Source organism: Hemicordylus capensis, chromosome 10, assembly GCF_027244095.1.
Source record: "Hemicordylus capensis ecotype Gifberg chromosome 10, rHemCap1.1.pri, whole genome shotgun sequence".
NCBI lineage: Eukaryota > Metazoa > Chordata > Lepidosauria > Squamata > Cordylidae > Hemicordylus > Hemicordylus capensis.
In genome coordinates, this window is record NC_069666.1 from 29,653,531 (window position 1) to 29,672,591 (window position 19,061).

The 19,061-nt window shown below is 56.4% G+C and overlaps 1 protein-coding gene across 2 annotated transcripts in view; it reads left to right on the forward strand.

Moving 5' to 3' along the window:
* The first annotated feature begins 565 nt into the window (after positions 1-565).
* The window catches only part of RFX7 (regulatory factor X7), a 51,241-nt gene continuing 32,745 nt past the window's right edge, over positions 566-19,061 (forward strand). The window contains exon 1 of one of the 2 annotated variants that reach the window (XM_053272249.1): positions 566-1,117. In XM_053272249.1, the coding sequence (XP_053128224.1) occupies positions 933-1,117 (185 nt within the window). In that variant the 5' untranslated portion in view covers positions 566-932. Of the gene's footprint in view, positions 1,118-14,896; positions 15,310-19,061 lie in introns of those variants that run through there. The other variant, XM_053272250.1, reaches the window with a different exon arrangement.

The window sequence follows — 19,061 nt, forward strand, 5'->3', positions numbered from 1 at the left end:
GAAGGCCAGAGCCGGAAGGGGCCGGCGAGCTCCTCTAGTCCAACCCTCTGCTCAGCGCACCACCCCGGCGGCAGGAGGAGAGCGCTGCGCAGCCTGTCCTAGCCAAGCAAACCGTGCCGCGCGCCCTTCAGCACGTTTACGCGGAAGCAACCGACTCCAGCGTGCAGGGGCCTCCTCCCGAGGAGAGGAAGCTGCCTCGGGTGGCCGCCGCCGCCGCCTGCCGGAGGCGCCTCTCCACGCACGCACGCACGCACGGCGGGCCCGGGTCCGCGGCACCCCCAGCAGGCCAGCTCGCTCAGCCTCCAGTGGCCAGGCCAGACCCAGCGGAGAGCGGCCCGGGGCCTACTGCTGCCGCCGCCGCCTCTCCCCTCGCTGGGGGGCGGGCAGCCGGGCGAGGCTGTGCTGCTGTGCGCCTCCTCCGGGCCCGGGCACGCGCGCCCTATTTCGCGGCTGGCCTGCCTGCCCGCCTCCTCCCTTCCTCCCTCCCTCGCCCCCCAGACGACGGCAGGCAGGGCGGGCGCCCCGACTGAGGCTGCGCGCAGGACGGGCTGGCCGGTCGGCCGAGGCAGGCAGACGGCGAGGCGAGGCGAGCCAGGTGCTGCTGCCGCCGCCGCCGCCTCCGGGGTCCCCCCGCCCTCTCCGCGATGCGCCTCCCTGGCCCTCCGGCGTAGCGCAGCGCGGCAGCGGCGGCGGGCAGGCTCCTCCTCCTCCTCCTCCTCCTCCAGCTCGGGGATGCGCCCCTCCAGCCCGCAGCCGGGCCAGGCGGCTCCCGCGAGGGCTGCTGCTGCTGCTGCTGCTGCCTCTGCGGCGGTGGCGGCTGCGGCGGGGAAGGCCTAGCCGAGCCCCGCGCCCTCCTCGCCCCTCGCCCGCCTCCTCCTCCTCCTCCTCCTCCCGCCTCTGCTCCTGCGCCAGCCCGCTGCGGCCCGGCCGCGATGGCAGACCAGCCTCCCCAGCAGCAGCAGCAGCAGCAGCCCCTGCCCGAGCCCGAGCCCCCCAACAGCGGCACCAGCAGTGGCGGCGGCGGCCCGGCGGCGCCCCCCTCGCTGCCCGCCCTGGTGCCGGGGCTGCAGGGGACGGAGGCCAGCGCGCTGCAGCACAAGATCAAGACCTCCATCTGGTAAGGCTGAGGGGGCGGGGGGGGGGCTCCCGCGGTGTGTGTGCGTGGGGGGGGCTGCGCTCCTTTGCACCGGCTGCCTCCCCCACGCATTGCAAGGGGGGGCTTATTGTGTGTGTCGCTGCGTGTCTGTCTTGCACGGCTTGCAGAGCGCCAGGCGCGCCCCCCCCCCGCCCCTGTTGTCTTCTCTGCTGCCTCAAAACCTGCAGCGCGCATTGCCAGGGGAGGAAGGTGACAAGTCCCGGCGCCCGGGTGCGCGCACGCGCGCTTGCCTGCCTGCCTGCAGGGTGGGGGAGGGGAGCGGAAAATGTGTTTACTTGGCTCTGCGGGACTGGGAGCCAGACACGGGCGGGCGGGCAGACGCGCGCGCGGACTAGGGGGGGATGCGCGCGCGCAAGCTGGAGGGGGTCCGTCCGGGCGGCGGCGCCGCGGCAACAACAACAACAGCAGCAGCAGCAGCCTCAGCAGCAGCGTGCAACACAAAAGCTGCTCGCCTGCCCGTCTGAGCTGGGCTGGCTGGCGCTCCCTAGAGCTGGCGGGGGTAGCCTTGGCCCCGCGTGGCTCGTGCGCAAAAGGAGGAGGCTGCTCCGTGAAGGAAGAGGCTGGCCGGGGGCGGCGGCAGCGGCAGCTCCCCAGCAAGCCGCGCTTGCCTGCCCGAGGTGGCCAAGGCGGGCGGGGGCCGTCTCTGCCGCAGGCTTCCAGGCATGGCCCTGCGCTGCCGCTGCAGACGCACGGAACGCTGCGCCCCCTCCGCCTGCAGCAGCAGCAGCAGCAGCAGCAGCCGCTCGCCTCTTGTTTCGAGCCGCCTTGCTGTGGAGGGCCGCCGGAGGGCTCGCCGAGTGCCGGGGACGGCGGCTTGGGGCACACGTCGGCCACGTGAAATGGAGGAGGCATGGCGCCTCCCTGCCCGGCTGTGCTTGCTGCTGCGGCGGCGGCGGCGGCGCAAAGGCAGAAATGCGCCGCCGTCGCTTGAGCCATCAGCCGCCCGCGCGCCCGCCCTGCCCGCCGCCCTCTGAGGTCTTCCTGCGCAGGAGACCTTGGCTTGGGGCTGGGTGGGCCTGGCGCCTTTGTCTGCCTGCCTGCTTGGCCCGTCGGGCTGCTGCGGCTCTGCCGAGGGACTTGGGGGTGGTGTCGGCAGGTTGGCTCCTTTTGTTCGTCGGCCTCTCCTCCTCCCTGGCAGGGCGGAGGGCCGTCGTCGGCGGGCTGGCGGGCTGGCGGTGTGTGCAGGCGTGGCTGGCATGGGGCGCAGGCAGGCAGGCAGCGGGCGGGGGCGCCGCGATCCATACGGAGGCGGACTCGCCATCCTCCGCGCGCGCCGCCTTTGTGTTGTTTACAGGATGCCCCCCCCCGCCCGCCCGCCAGCCCACTAGTGGGAGGATTCCTCCGCCGCCGCCGCCGCTGCTGCCGCCCGGGTCTGTGTCGGGGGCCTGGCTGGGTCGCCTCCCGCAGTTGCCTGGCAGCGGTGGTGCCTCCTCCTCCTGGGCTCCCGGATTCAGCTGCTGCTGCTGCTTCTGGAGCATGTTGACATCTCTGGCATTCCGATGAGGTGTAACATCCAAGTTGAGAGACAAAATGGCTCCTAGCTGCAGCCTCCCCCCACTTCCTTTCCTGAACTGGGATGTATTGGCTCAGTTCAGCCACAAAGCCAAATATTGCTCCTTGCGTTCAGAATCACCCCCTCCCCCCCCTCTAACCTGGCCTTGCAGGGGTGCACCAAGCACAGCTCCTGCACAGCCTCTGCTCTCCTTTTCCTTCTCCATAGGGCTTGCTCAGGAGCCCCATGGCTTGGGAGAGGATGCCCAGCGGCACCGGGGCTGGCTGATGCCTTTACTGGGCAGGCTGCCTGCAGAGCACCTGAAGCCACCCGGAGCTTCACCCTGACCCCAGGGCCTGGATGAGGGCAAAGAGGCTGATGCTCAGTCCAGACAAGGCAGAGGTGTTCTTGGCCAGCAGATCTAGATGGTGATGCCCCCCCTCCTCCCCGCCCCGCCCCGGTTGGGCCTGTCTGTGCCTCCATGCAGGGCTGGGGTGGCCGCATGGAGGAGCTGCCAGTCACTCTCCCTGGATGCTCAGGTGCTGTTGTGACCCGGAGGAATGCCTTTCGTTTGCTTTGGCGGGTGCGCCAGCTTTCTGGAGAAGGCCAGTCTTGCAATACAGTCATGCATTGGTTGCAGCAAGGTTAGACTGCTGTGATGCGCTCTACATGGGGCTGCCTTTGAAGACAGGCTGGAAGCTTCAGCTGCCCCCGAAGGCTGCTGCAAGAGTGTTTGTGGCAGCGAGACAATGTGTGCGTGGAACCTACCTTTGTCCTGTGGCAGCTCCACAGGTGACCAGGCGGCTTCTGAGCCAAATGCAAAGCGCTGGTGTTGGCCTGGGCAGCCCTGCTGGGGGGGACCTGCAGCCACATTAACTTCCCCTGGCTTCAAGTTTGTCTTTGCAAGCCCTGTTGTCTGGCTCGCCTCCGTGATCTCGAGCCCTCGATGGAGTTGCCTTCCTTGGGGAGATCTGACGGGTTGCGTTCCTGGCTCTCTGCACTCTCTTGTGGAGGGGAGCTTTGGCCTTCGTGGGCCTGCTTTTAAAATTCTCACTTGGCTTCTGGTGTTTTAACTGCTGTTGCTCTTAATAGTTACCTAGAGGTGGTGATGCCTTAAAATTTGAGGTTGATAGTTTTTAATTGTAATTTTATTGTAAAGTGCTTGGCAGAGCATTGTGCTTAAAAGGGTATTACATCTTTTTTAAGCAAATAAAATATATAGGTACATATATTTATATTTTAAAAAATAAAATAAAAGGTGTAGGCGTGTGTGACTCTTGTTTTTGTTTCTTCTGTTTGCTCTAAAGATGCTCCTCCACACCCTTGCTTGGAAGGGAGCCCCTCTGGTTACATGCGAACAGCCCTGCCGGATCAGGCCCAAGGAGGCCCATCTAGTCCAGCATCCTGTTTCGCACAGTGGCCCACCAGATGCCGCTGGAAGCCACAGGCAGGGCGTGCCCTCTCACCTGCCATTTCTCCCCTGCAACTGGTCCTCAGAGGCATCCTGCCTCTTCAGCTCTTCAAAAGAGCTTACTGGCCAAGTGTTTAAGCTTCTAGCTCAAGATAGTCAGGATAAGTTCCCTTTTGTCACATCAGCCATTCATCCACCCTGGGCGTGCTGAGTGGGAAGCAGGGAGTTCCCTCCAGCTCTGCAGAAGGGACTCCCAACGAGCAAGCCTGCGCACTGGATCTGTTACACTGAGCCCGAGTTCCGCCTCTCCTCCAAGCACCTTGAAGCAGCACGCAGGGTGCCAGCCACACATCTCATGCTTGCACCAGTTCTGTGTGGCAGAGGTCTCAAACTGGGCTCCCCAGATGGTGCTGGACTACAACTCCCATCATCCCCAGACTGATGGCTGAAAGGATGATGGGAGTTGTAGTCCAAAACCATCTGGGGAGCCAATTCTGAAAACCTCTGTTGTACCCTAAGGTGGGCTGAGGGAGGGGGGTGGTCTGAGATCCAAGTTCTTCTGAGCCAGACTGGTGAACTGGCCAGTGTGCTCCCTGGTGGGCATCTCTCAAGGGACAAGGGGGGAATTCCCATCCATAGAACCAGAAAATGGAACTTCCTTTGGAGATGACACCCCCCCCCCCCGGTCGCCTTTTAAAGCCACATGGCTTCCAACCCCTTTGCCTGTTCTGTGGATGTGTGGCACTTTTCTTTTGCCCTGTTGATGGCGGACCCTGGAAGGGAAATGGATGCCGAGTGGCTATTCAGCAGACTTCAGATGAAGACCTCCCCCCCCCCCACCCGCCGGTTTCTATTTCCACCCTCGGCCAGGGTGGTTGGAGAGCACCCTTCATACTTGCAACTTATATTACTGATAGGGAGGTGAATAGAGAGCGACACCAACAGTGCCCTGAATCTCTTGATCAGACAGTGGTAAAGGCACCATCGGTTAAGTCCTAGGTACTGGACCCATTCAGTAGTAAAACCTCAAATTGCATTTAATCTTTGCAAGTAGTTCTGCTGAAAAGAGCACCTGAAGGTCTGCATATTTAGAGAGGGCTTATTGTGCAGTGCCTAGAACTGGCATGGCAAAAATGGGCCTGTTCAAAGGCATTGAAAACCTCACCTGTGTGCATGTTTTGAAAATGAACTGAGATTATAAGACTGCCATCTGCTAAAAGATCTTTTGGTTGATTGATCATTTAAATACATGTGCATATTGTCAGTACCACAATGCAGGCGCTTTTGTTGGGACTGGGGGGTAACTTGTAACACGATGAACAGACTCCCACTCCTTTCAGTATTTTCCTTCTTCCTGTTCTTGTGTAGTGTGCCCACACGCAGACACACACGCACACAAACCTGCCCTTAACTTCCAGGCCCCACAACAAAAGTTGGACCTCCCTGATTAATCGGTGCCCCTTTGCCAATTAGTCGGCCAGTATTGCCTTTGATTTTCCAGATGAACTTGCTCCCCCGACCGACCGTTGCTTTTCAAGGGTTCAGCACCGTATAGCAGCTACTAAAACGGAGGAGTTGGAGGTCGCAGACAAGTCGTGGCTTGTCCTCCTCCTGTAAGGGCAGCAGCAGCAGTGACGGAGGCGGCGGTTGCCACGCTGCCAGCCACTAGCCACACAAGGAGTATATTTTAGCTACCAGTCAGGTAGTTTTTGTTGGTTTAAATAAGTTTAGCAAAAATGTAGCTGCTCAGCAGTGATTGCTGGACTTTCCTTAAAAAAAACCAGGCAGGGTCAGATTCCACTTGTCAAAAGCTGATGGTGGGAACGCGCCCTGCTTCGGGGGACGAATCCCACCAGCGTCCAGTTTGCTTTTGTAACTGTTGAGGATGCACAAAGATGTGGATGGTGGGACTGCCCGAGCCGTTTTTGTCAGAGGCTGGCCCCTCTAGCGCCCGCTGTAGTAGTCCAGCCAAGGCATGGGAGGGAGGAGAGGCCAGGGGTTGCTGGGGCGGGGGGGGGACCTGGCACCTTCACAGAGAGGCACACGACTGGGTAAAAATGGGCAAGAGCAGCGAATGGGATGGTGCAGATTGTAGTCTTTGGCAACAGAAGCCTTGGCGGCCTGTTCAAGGAGGTCTGTTGCAGGTGAGTGCAGGTCTAGTCTAGTCCGCATCGGAGCCCTTAACACGTTTAGCTGTGATCCAGAGTTCAGCTTCTTGGTGTCCATTGATTTCTGTGTGCATGCTTATCTCTGTCCTGGATGGCAGCTACTTGAGTGGAAGTGAGTCCCACAGATTTCTACTGGCGTTCCAGTAAAAATGCTTTGAGTTTGCTTAAGAAGCAGCTCAAGAGCACATGTGAGCACTTGGCTCATGAAGGAGGGAGCTCACAGACAGCTATTTGCCAGCGTCTGTTAGCAAGGTTTCTGGATTCAGAGAGCGACCTGGTCGGAGGTGGAAAGACAGCCCTCCATCGGTCCTTCTGGTCTCGCATGCATGCATTCCGAAATTGTGTGTGTGGGAGTGGGTGCACCGTGGTAACGAAGTAACACGTGAACTGGCAGCAACAGCCTATCAGTGCTTACTTGGAAGTAAATCCCACTGAATTCAATGGGACATGGCTGAACATTCCTTGAAGCTCACTAACTAGTGTATGAATTAGAATCAGTTGCTATCTTTATTTATAAGATTTATATGCCACCATTCTTCACATATGAATCCATGGTGGCTTACAGCAAAATTCATTAAAAGACACAAAAACGCCGCAAAATAAATGAAACACTATAAAATACAGTTAAACACAATAACCTCCAAAATAATTGGAAAGCAGAATAAAAGGGAGTCATTAAAACAAGGCTGTCAAAAAGAACTACATACAAAATTAGGGGGAGGCCTGTTGGCATAAAATAAGTTTTCAGCTTCCATTTAAAATTAAACTGGGAGGGTTGAGCCTAAGATCAAGGGACAGGGAGTTCCAAAGAGCTAGGGCCACCACTGAGATGGCGTGTCCATTTGACAATCATGCTTTAGAAAGTGGTGGGACATGCAGGAAAACCTCTCTGCAGGATCTCACAGGCTGAGCAGAGCTTTATGGGAATAGAGGGTCCTTCAGGTATCTCAGGTCTAAGCCATTAAAGGCCTTAAAAGTGAAAACTAGCGCCTTGAATTGTACCCAGAAAACACTGGCAACCAGTGTAACTGGCATAGCAGTGGAGTGATATGAGCCAAATGTCTGGCCCTTGCCAGAATCCTTGCTACTGCATTCTGTGCCAAGTGTGGTTTCTGGAGGGTCTTCAAGGGCAGCCCCATGTAAAGTGCATTACAGTAGTCTAACTGTGAGGTGATAAGGGCATGGATCACTGTGGCAAGTTCAGCTTGGCCCCGGAATGGATGCAGCTGGTGCACAAGCAGAAGCTGGGCAAAAGCACCCCAGCCACCATCGCTACTTGGGTATCCAAGAGCAAAGCTGGATCTAGCAGCATTCCCAAACGGTGTGCGGAATGGGTTGAGGTCTTCCTGATTCAACCTGAGCAGGATCTAACATTAAGTGAGCAGATATAAAAGGAACTTGTGAGTGCAGGCATGTGTGCACGCCTTAGCGGGAACACTCTTCCCAAGCTGCTCATCTAGAGGGAGGGCAACCTCATCCAGAACAGGATGGTGACCCAGTCCTAGGCCAGCCGGTTTCCTAACCAGGGGGGCCTCTGTCTTCTCCAGACTTCGTTTCAGCCTCTTCGCCAGTTCCAAACTCTCTCCAGAGACTGATTCAGGACTGGCACAGCCTCTCCCGCTGGGGATGGCAGAGAGATGTGAAGCTGGGTGTCCTTGGCATTCTGAGGACGTCCCACCCCAAGCCCCCAGACAACCCCTGCAAGCAGTTTCATATGGATCTTAAAAAGCGAAGCGAGAGAGAGACAAGAGAAGCCAAAGGCCAAGTCAGAGTCCTCAGGACCACCTCCTGGAACCTCCCAGGCGGCCCAGAAGGACACCTTGCTTGACGGGGTCGCAAGATCCTGACAGGTCCGTAGGGTCAGTGGGGACGCCCTCCCCTTGTGGAGGTCCCAGCCAGCCATGTCAGGGTTTTTCCTGTGCCGATGCATCCCATGAGGTGGCGTGGTGGTTTTGTGTAATGGGAGGAGTGAGTGTGTCTGTGTCTGCATAAATAAAGTGTGTGTGTGTGTGTGTGGTTTTTTTTTTAAGAAGCAAAAAAACCACACTGTTGTGCCTCGCCCTCCACAATCATGATTTGTATTTTTTCACCCAGTTCTGATGGAAAGGTGCAAAGCCCCCGGCCGGATTAGAAGTCTAGACAAAAAGGCCAGAGAGCAAGAGCAGGGCGGTGTGTGTGTGGGGTGGGGTGGGGGGGGGTCGGGTCAGTGCGTGTCACTCTGGGCAGGGCTGCAAGCTGACCCAGCCATCGCTTCTTTGGGGATTTAATCTCTGCGTTTCTGTTTTTATTTTAGATTCATTAAAGCTTTTATGCTAATCGCTTTTGTGTCCAGACACTTAAACCTCGTAAGGCCGACCCCGCTCAGCTCAACTGTCTGTGGATATAGGATTTTAGTTAATTTGGTGGGGGGGGGGGGCAGGCGAGTATCGTGTTGCTGTTGGGGGGGGGGGAGAGTGGTTGTGCACAGACATCTGGGATGATCCCGACCTTTGAGATCATGCAGTCCATAATTTCCTGTAGGCTGCTAAATGCGTTCTGCTTGTGCCTAGGTAGCCGGCCCGGGAGGGGTGAGCGGGAGATGGTGCCAGGTCTCCTCTCCAGGAGCTCAGGCTCTGGGGCCCAGGGAAGCTAGCTGTCCGGCCAGGGGTCTGGCGGTGGGGCCTGGCTCCAAACCACTGTGCCTGAGTGCCGGGAAAGGCTGGCTGGGAGCTGAGGGCCCGTGGAAGGGGAGTTGCCAGAGAGCAACCGGGAGGAGTCGAAACAAGGGCCCGAGGCGGGAGTGTGGTTGGGAGCCTTCGGCTCGGACTGCCTTTTCCTGGCCCTTGCCTTGAAGTCGGGGCACCAGCCCCCCCACCCCCCCCACCCCACCCCGGCTGACCGCCGTCTGCTTCTGGGCCCTCCGGCTGTCTCGGTCCAGATGCAGATGCGGGATCAGAGTCGGGCCGGGAGCTGAAGCAGAATCCCCCACCCTGGCCCCGTTGCTGAGGGGGCGGAGCTAGGCTGGAGTCTGGGCCTTTATAAGGGCTGCTGGGCAGGGATTGGTCCCTGGGGGTCAGCTGACTGGTACCGTCCCCTCAGTGGCACGCTCCGGCCACAGCGCTTGGCTTGCGTGGCTTGCAGTGGGAACGGTGCGAAGGTCAGCAGCTGGGAGCCCTAGTTGGAGACCCTGCACACGGGTCAGCATCCAGATGTTGCTGAACTGCAGCTCCCTGTAATAAATTGTGGGGGGGGGGGTGATGGGAGTTGTAGTCCAACAAGCTCTGGAGGTCCAAGGTTGGGCATCTCTGGGACAGAGGATGTGTGTATCAGGCCTGCATCTCTAGCCACATTTAGCAATAAAAGTAAAAGCACCCTCACTCTCCAGCTGATACCAAGTTGGGGTGGAAACTAGAATATTGCTGGATGGGTGGATGTGATTTTTAAAGAAAAGCCCTGCCAGGTTGATCTGCAGATGCCTTCAGGTGTCCTCCAGCACCAGCCTGAGGCCAGAGTGTAGCAAGTTGTGTGTTGCCTGGTGTGAACTTGCTCTCTTGGAAGTCTTTCAGTGGTGCTGCTGCTGCCTTCATCTCCCTCCTGAGTGTCCCTCGCGTGATCTGTTCCTGCTGGCCGTAGTCCGGTACTAGCAGCACAACGTCCGGTTGCCGTCCAGAGGATGGCTTGGTGCAGTGGGAGTCACACCCGGGAGCGGCCTGCTGCCGGAGCGCTGCACGGGTGGTCGTGGGGGCGTTTTGGGGCAGGGGTCTTGAACTTGCCTAAAAAGGAAGTCAGTGGGACACCAGGGCATGTTGGGAGCAGGAAGGGAGCCTTGGTCAGAGCTGTGATGTGGCCAGCCATTTGGAAGCTGTGAAGAAGGAAGGAAACCGTGGAAGAAACTGACATATATGCAATACAGATAAAATAGAAACACCTTTTACTACCTTAAGGATATGAAACTTGTGATGACCCTTTGAGTTAGCACTTGGCCTGTGATGTGAGGAGTTGTTGTGTATATTTCAAATATCAAAGTATCAATTCTTTGCTTTTCCTTAGACATTTTCCAGTGTTAGGATGTGGACTTGCCTGCCTGCAGCTCCCATCACACAAACACTTGAAAGTAAACACCATGGGGTGTTGTAAGATTCCCTTCAGAGTCAACCTGCAGAGGATCAGGCTGAAAGTTGCCCAAGTATATATTTTGCCAGTTTTGCAAAAGGGAAAAAAACCAGAGCCAAAGCCGTCTCCATTGTGGCCAGCAATGGTGGGTTATGCTCTCTGAGAATGGAAATAGTATGGCGACCTCAAGACTGTTCTGTGCAGAACTGGAGCAAACTCGGGCTTCTTGCAAGGAAAGCCCAGAAGATGAATGGCTCTATTATGCAATTAACAGATCACAATACTAACTAAGCATTAGCAGTCAGAGTGGATGTTTGGTCCAACTGGAATGCCCGCGTCTGACTCATTTGTCGTGTACCATCCTCATCCTAGGCAATAGCTGCCCTGATGTGGCACAGTGTCTGAAAGGTCCACAGATTCAGATTCTAAACCATCACCCTGATTGGCTTTGAAAGGCTGAGCATAGGAACATCCCTACTGGATCAGGCCCAAAGCCCTTCTAGTCCAGCATCCCGTTTCCCACCATGGCCCATCAGATGCCTCTGGGTGGTGGCCTGTCCTCGTAAGGGAGGTGCTGAGATCCCTGATCATTTGGGCTGCCCTCCTCTGCACCTTTCCCACTTCCAGAAGGAAGGTGTGTATGAACCCAGACAAGCTTCTCAGCTCTTCCACATGCTTGCAGCTGGATCGAGCTGTGTGCGTATCCAAACATCGGCCTGCTAGCTCCACAGGAGTCAGTAGGAGGGGGAGTTGGGAGTGGGTGGAGGAGCAGTCAGGTGTGGGCAGGGAGTCACTGGCAGTCTCTGCTCTGTGTCCCACCAAATTCTGCAGCCATTTTCCTGGTCCTGTTGGACCAGTAAAAGAGAGACACGCAGGCCCAGTAGAGCTGCTGCGAATGAGATGGCTGGGCAAGCCGGCTGTGGAGTGCGCGCCGCAACGTCCGCAGAGAGAGGGTGGCTGCAGGCTGCCGCTCGCGGCCTGAGGTCACTTGCAGGGCTGTGGGCTTATCCCCGTGTGAACTCCTCCTGGCATGCAAAGCTCAGGAGTTTCCCAATCGCAACCTGCGTCTTCGGAATGGCCAGCCTCCTCGGCTGCAGGTGACCCCGGCTCCCTTCCTGCTGGCTGAAGTGTGTGTAGTGCAGCCGTTTGGACCACTGAGGACAGGTTCCGCGGAAGAGACCCAAGGGTGCGATTGCAGGAGTCCCTGTTCCCTGTGAGTTCTTCTGCAAATGGCTTCCAGTTCCTTTAAAAAAGAAAAGTCAAAAGTGATCAGATTCCAGTTATTCAGATGCGTTTCCTCTTTGCCGTCGCTAGTTAGGTTTTTGCAAAACTGCTTCAAGCTTGGGAGACGTGAAGGGAGCTGCTGTTCTTGGGCAAGCCTGGGGCCTTTGGACCAGGGAGCCCCATGGGATATATGCAGGGTATGCTGGAGTAAATCCCACTCAGTGCAGTGGGCTTACTCCCTAGTAAGTCTGAGGACTGGAGTCTTAATATTCCTGCTCTACTCTATCAAAAGGTTGTGAATGGTGAAGTGTACACAAGACACTCTGTGTGTGTGTGTGTGTGTGTGTGTCTGTTTTATTTCTCAAGAAGCCTGTGGTGGGGTACATATCGAGTAGCCCGTTTTATCTTCACAGCAGCCCTGGGAGTGAGTGTCCCAAGAAGGGCCCCGAGGCCTCTTGGGGGGCTGAGCAGGCATTTGAACGCCAGGTCTCCCTGGACCTGGTCCTGCCACTCTATCCATTCCATTGCCCGTCACTAAAAGTACCATAGAAATGTTCCTTAATTACAGAAGCAGAAGTCCACTATCTAAGATTGTCCACTTGCTATCTTTTGTGGTACAATGGGGCATATTCTCTTTATAGACCTTTGACTTCCTGCCACTGGCTGGTGACAGGCCTGTCTTTCTTTCTTTCTTTTTCTTTCTTTCTTTCTTTCTTTCTTTCGTTCTGTTCAATAAGAGCCTCAAGGAAGGAATTTCTTCAGCTGAAGGTTACATACTGAGGGGTTGGCTGGTTGTGTGGCCACTGGGGTGCCACAGGTCCTGTGGGGCACCACTATCTCTGCCCCACTGGATGTTTGCTTGGCTCTCTCTCGCTCTCTCTCTCGTTTTTTGATAGACTGGAAGAGATTTTCCTTTTGGCTAGTGTGCTTGAAAATGTGGCAGCTGCTTCTGAGTCCATCTCTCGGGGAAGGGTGGCTCTCCGTTTTCTTTCCTGCCGCTGCAGGAAAACCCAGCCCGTTTGTGCAGAAGGTGGGTCCCTGAGGCCAAGCAGGCATTCTCAGCTGGCTCCTCAGCTACATAAGAACAGCCCTGCTGGATCGGGCCCCTCAGATGCCGCTGGGAGCCCACAGGCAGGAGTTGAAAGGGGGCCTGCCCTCCCTCCTGCTGCCGTCACTCCCCTGCAACTGGGACTCAGAGAAGCACCCTTCGCCAGCCCTAGGAACAGAGGAAGGGCCCTGCTGCTGGGTCAGGCCCAAGGAGGCCTCTCTAGCCCAGCACCTGTTGGCCTCAGTGCCCCCCCCCGCCCGATGCCTCAGGCAAGAGGGGAGGGCCTGACCCTCCTCTGCTGTGGCTTCTGTGCTGCAGCAGCCGCCGGTCTCTAGAGGCATCTTGCCTCTTGGGCTGCAGGTGGCCTGTAGCCCTCAGACGGTAGCCATGGATGGACCTCTGCTCCCCGAATTAGTCTAAGCCCTGCTTGAAGCCACCCATCCTGGAGGGGCCCCGGTCCCCCCCCCCAGCGACTCACCTGCCAGCCAGCCAGCCTGCCTCCCCCCTCCCTCCCTCCCCTCCCTCCTCCTTGGCTGCCCTTCAGCATTCCCAGGGTGTGGGTGACTAGACCACCCCCCAGGCCCTTCAGAATGGCCTGGAAAGGAGACCTCGGAGGAGGAGGAGGAGGAGAGCTGTGTGGGGCTGAGTGTCCTGCTAGAGCCTGGGGGCGGGGGGGGGCACTTCTCACTGGCGAGCTGGCAAGTGGATTTGTAGATGCCTGCTATACTAGAACAGGGGATAACCTGGTGAACGGGACTGGTAGTAGATTCAAGACAGACCCAAGAAAGCTTGTGTTCACGTTGTGTGTGGCTAATTTGTGGAATCCATTCCTTGTCGATGTGATGATGGCCACTAGCTTAGATTACAGTACAACATATACCGCTTTTCAACCAAAGTTCCCAAAGCGGTTTACATAAAGAAATAAGTGAATAAATAACTTAAATGGCTCCCTGTCCCCAAAGGGCTCACAATCTAAAAAGAAACCTAAGAGAGACCCCAGCCACCGCCACTGGAGGAATGATGCTGTGCTGGGGTTGGAGGAGGCCAGTTGCTCTCCCCCTGCTAAATAAAAGAGAATCGCCACTTTTAAAAGATGCCTCTTGGCTGAGTTAGCCGGGGAGATCACTTCAGAAGGGAATTAGGCAAATGGATGGAGGAGGAGGAGAGGTCTAAGTGGAGCCTCCATCATCAGAGGCAGTCTGCCCCCACCAGTGGCATTCCATGGCAATCCGTGGGCGGGGGGTCTGTTGCCTTACTGCCACACTAACTCCCCCACACCTGTTGCTGCCTCTCCCTTCAGGGGGCCAGAATCCTCCCTGGTCTCAGCTCTTTGTCTGCAGAGTCCAGGCTGCCAGGAACACACCCTCTTCTGTTGCCTGGGGGGGGGACCATTGAGTGGTTGGCTTCTGGCAGAGGAGTCCCTGCCTTTCTTAACATAGAAACAAGCAAACCTGCTGCCTCAATGCTCTCCTCCCAGTCTACTCTGGACCCCTTTCAGTCTAGGGGCTCCAGTCAAACCATTTTATTTGTTTATTTATTGATTGTTAAATTTATATACCGCCTTTCATTAAAACAATCCCATGTCCCAACCATGGCCACAGAGGGTGCTATAGACAGAATCTTCAAGATTGATGTAGATGTTACGTCCGGGGTTCTCAAACTTGGGGCTCCAGATGTTGCTGGACTTCATCTCCCATCACCCATAGCCACTATGGCTTTTGGCTGGGGATGATGGGAGTTGAAGTCCAGCAGCATCTGGGGCCCCATGTTTGAGAATCCCCTGCTAACTGAGCAGAGAGGCACCTTTTCAAAGTGGCGATTCTGTTTATATAGCAGGGGGAAAGCAACTGGCCCTATCCATCCCCAGGACAGCATCATCCCTCCAGCGGCTGTTGCTGGGGTCTGTCTTTTGTTTTATTTTTTAAGATTGTGAGTCCTTTGGGGACAGGGAGCCATCTGTATGTATGTATGTATTTATGAGCCACCTAATGGCGCAGTGGGGAAATGACTTGCCTAGCAATCCAGAGGTTGCTGGTTCGAATCCCCGCTGGTGTGTTCCCCAGACTATGGGAAACACCCTATATAGGAAGATGCTGAAAGGCATCATCTCACACTGCACGGGAGATGGCAGTGGGAAACACACGTCTTGCGTTTTGGGCGGTATAGAAATGTATTAAACAAACAAACCCCTCCTGTATTCTACCAAAGAAAACCACAAGGCTTGGTGGTTGCCAGGAGTCGACACCGACTCGAGGGCACAACTTTACCTTTATGTATGTAAACGAACCGCTTTGGGAACATTTGTTGAAAAGCGGTATATACATATTTGTAGTAGTAACAGAACCCCCGTGTTACATGGAACACAAATAACGTGCTGGTCTTCAGCCCCTGCAATTGCTTCACAAATCAGGAAACAAGGATCTTTCGGGTCTGGTCAGTGGCCTCTTGGGAGGCAGGCTGGCTCCTCCGCTGGACTTCCAGGCTCCTGACACCAAGGGCTGCCTGCCGGTGGTGGCCGGAGCATCTGGCTGGCGGGTCAGAAAGCGAAGCCCCTTCTTGCATTGGGGCTGCCACCAAAGGCTCTTCTGGACTGTGTTGAATACTGGAGGGAAACATGGGCAGGAACCAACGTTGATGGGCAGAGCTGGGCCGTAATGGTCTTCTTTTTCTTTTTGAAGGGGAAACAGAGAGCAAGAGTCCTCCTGGGGCACCTCAAAGGTTAGCAAATGCATTGCCGCTGGAGGGTTTGGGAGCTAGAGACTGCCTCATGGGGTGATGCAAGCTCTTTCCCATGAGCGCTGGTGCCACAAGCAGGCTGCTAGCTTTCAAGGTGTCGCAGGGCTCTCTGCTGCCACAGGCTAATTCAGCTGCTCATCTGGAATGCGTCCTCTTTCTGAGCAATCTTTCTTATATCAAAACTTATTCTCATGGTATCCTGTCCAACCTTCCAGGGTATTTAGAGGGGTTTTGCATTGTTGTTGTTAGGAATATTTTTATACCATTTTACAAGAAAAGTTCTCAAAGTGGTTTACATACTTCCAGTGGTGGATGTGCAAATTATCCAGAACTGAAGTTTTTGGGTTTTACATTTGATTACTTATGGGGCCAACATTTGCCACTTCATGCAAACATTAAAGTGTGCATGTCTGTATACATGACGGGAAATCCATTATTTTCATATCCTGTCGCCATCCAGCAAAGGGAACGTCAGGGTTCTAAACCAAGTTGCTAGTTTATGCTGGGTAGACGCCACCTTTTCATCCTTAAAAACAAAAGGATGCCAGAAGTGGCTTACAGAAAACTAAGCAACAAATCTTAAGTAATCAAGGTGACAATTAAAATATATCAAAGCCAATATATATCTGCAGTTAAAACAGTAATGCAGGAACATCAGACTACAATAACCTTGGAAATTACTAATCCTGTATTTATTTGCAATATTTATATGACTTGGACGAGCAAGCCAGAAGTTGCTGGTTCGAATGCCCGCTGGTTTGTTTCTCAGACTATGGGAAACACCTGTATCGGGCAGCAGCGATATAGGAAGATGCTGAAAGGCATCATCTCAGACTGCACAGGAGGAGGCAATGGTCAACCCCTCCTGCATTCTACCAAAGACAACCGCAGGGCTCTGTGGTTGCCAGGAGTCGACAGTGACTCCATGGCACACTTTCCTTTTCCTGCCGAAATTGGCTGTGGTGGCACAGTGGGGAAGGAGCTTGCCTAGGGAGCAAGAGGCTGTTAATTTGGATCCCTGCTGGTGTGCTTCCAGACTGTGCCTAGTAAATATATATTTGTAGTCACCTATATTGGGCAGCAGCAATATAGGAAGGTGCTGGAGGCGGATACTGACTTCAGTGATGATGGCAAAGGCTCCATCTCATACTACGTGGGAGGAAGGCAATGGTGAACCACTCCTGTATTCTGCCGAGAAAATCACAGGGCTCTGTGGTCGCCAGGAGTCGACACCGACTCGACGGCCTGATTTTGATCTTTCTTCCTGCCAAAAGGCACAGTTAAACTTAAAAGCCTGTTTGAACAGAAGAACCCCTGCTAACTGGGCAAAGAGGCACCTTTTGACGGGGTGATTCTCTCTATTTGGCAGGGGGAGTGTGGCTGGCCCCATCCACCCCCAGCACAGCATCTCTCCTGTGACTGTTGCTGGTGTCTCTCTTATGTTTCCTTTTAGACTGTGAGCCCTTTGGGGACAGGGAGCCATCTGATTGGTTTATTATTTCTCTGTGTAAACCACCCTGAGCCATTTTTGGAAGGGCGGTCTAGAAATGGAACAAACAAACAAACATTCAAGGCCTGTCTCAGTGCAGGAAGAGGAGGGCATGGCAGGGTGTTGGTGCCATTACCGGAAAGGTCCTGTCTCGGATGGGAAGGGAAGCCCCTGGAGTCTGTCTTGGGGCTTGGGCAGGTCAGTAGAAGAGAAGGGAGTTCCTGCGCGGCCCTGGTCCCTGGCCCTTCCTCCTGAGTCACCAGAAGCTCGGATCCTGAGCCTGGGAAGAAGAGTCCGCAGAGCTGCTCTCCGGCCCAGGCTGCCTGCTCTTCGGGGCTCTCATGAGGCTGCCTGAAGCAGCCGGGCTGGGAAGTCCTGTGTGTGCGACTCCCACGGGTTTCCTTGCTCCTGCCTCCCCCCTCGCAGAAGGGGTCCGGCCTGCCTGTGGGCTCCGTGGGAGGACCCCCCCCATGGCCCCGTGCTGCTGCCGCTGCCCTGTCTGGGACGAGGAGGAGGAGGAGGAGAAGCCAGGGCCACTTCTCCGCTGCACCAGCAGCAGCAGCAACTTGGGGGTGTCTTCCCTGCACAGTGCACAGAGTGAGCTCTTCAGCCCAGGGAGTTGCTGGGCTGGCAAGCACCGCCTCAGGCTGGAGCCTCCAGAGCCAGAGAGTTCTGCGTGGGGTTTCTGAATGGCAGACACAAAGCGGGTGTGTGCAGAGTGCAGAAGTTCACCCGGAGCCTTTCTTGGAGAGGCTGCCGCCGCCGCCGCCGCCACCTGCTTTCTGCTACTTCGAATGGGAGGACTCTGCTGTGTGACCCGGATCAGCAGCCTCCCTGCTGCTCTGCTGATGAGAGAGAGAGAGAGAGAGAGAGAGAGAGAGAGAGAGAGAGAGAGAGAGAGAGAGAGAGAGATGGCGCTCCAGCGCAGTCCTGTCCGTGGCCCCAGTTGGTCAGCGGCTGGTTCTGCCGGCCGTTTGCTTTGGGCGGAGGCCGCCTTCCTCCCCCCACTGCCTGAGATGGCCAAGAGAGAGGTTTTTCTCATGGGCGAGGCGAGGGGGGGGGAGTTTGGCCAAGTGGCAGTTGCTCTGCACTGTTTTTCGGTGTGTCTTTTGTCACTGGCGAGTGGCCTGGTGAAGTGCGCATGCGAGTAGACCCAGGCGCTGCCTTGGTGGGATGTCCCCAAGAGCAGAGGCGCTGGAGGGGAGCCTGGAAGGAGCCAGGACAGCAGATCGCAGCTTCCCCCTCGGGTTAGTTGGCGCCCTGCAGTTCTCTGGATTCACCTGTAACGTGGAGCTGCCGTTTGTGCCTCCACCGGACGCAGCCGCCAGACAGGAATCGAAGCCCCTGTTCAGACCGATGGGGAGTGTCTGGCCCAGGCCTGTGGTGGGGGGGGGGCAGCCCCAGACGGTGGGCAGGAGGGCTGTTGCAAGGCCTCCTGAGTCAAATGGCTGGGGGTGAGGTGGGGGCTGTGACAGCAGCAGCATCAGGTGCTCATTCCCATGGGCTGGCTCAGGCTCCCCTCAGTGGTGGCCTAGGGCCCCTCCCTAACCTGAACTGGCCCTAGGTGTGGTTCTGGGCCTGCCCCATGCTTGCTCTGGGAACCCCATGGTGGTGGGAGGTGCTGCCGCCCACTGCTCTGGCAAGGAGACTCGCCTAGCTGCACGTGTGTCTCTTGAGGGGTGGGGTGAGCACCTCTGCACGCCCTCAATCTCCTTGGCAGGCGACTTTGTCGGGGGCTTGCAGGGTTTGGGGCCTTGCTGCTTTCTCCTTGGCAGGAGTAGCATCGCCTGCTGGACGTGGCTCTGTCCTGCACAAGCAGTTCTGCCGAGAATCGGAAGATGGCTCAGTGCATCTTCTTAGCGTTTTGAGGGGGTCGCTCCCTCTCTGGCGGCTGCAGACTCAGTGGGGAGAGGAAGCTCCTTGGCCCGTCCCCAGAACCTCCAGGTCTGAGCCAGCCGCCCTGCTTTATCAGAACACCCGAGGGGTGGCCATTTCTGAATCGCCCCTCCCAGATAAGCAGCCCCTGGTGCCCCTGGCGGGGTGTGAGGTGGAGAGTGTCTGTCCTTGCAGTAAGGTCAAGGTCAGGTGTGCCAGGTCGAGTCGGTGTCGACTCCTGGCGGCCACAGACTAGCCCCATGGTTGTCTTGGGTAGAATCCAGGAGGGGTTTCCCACAGCCCTCTCCTCCCGCGCAGTCTGAGAGGATGATGATGCCTCTCAGCATCTTCCTAGATCGCTGCTGCCGCC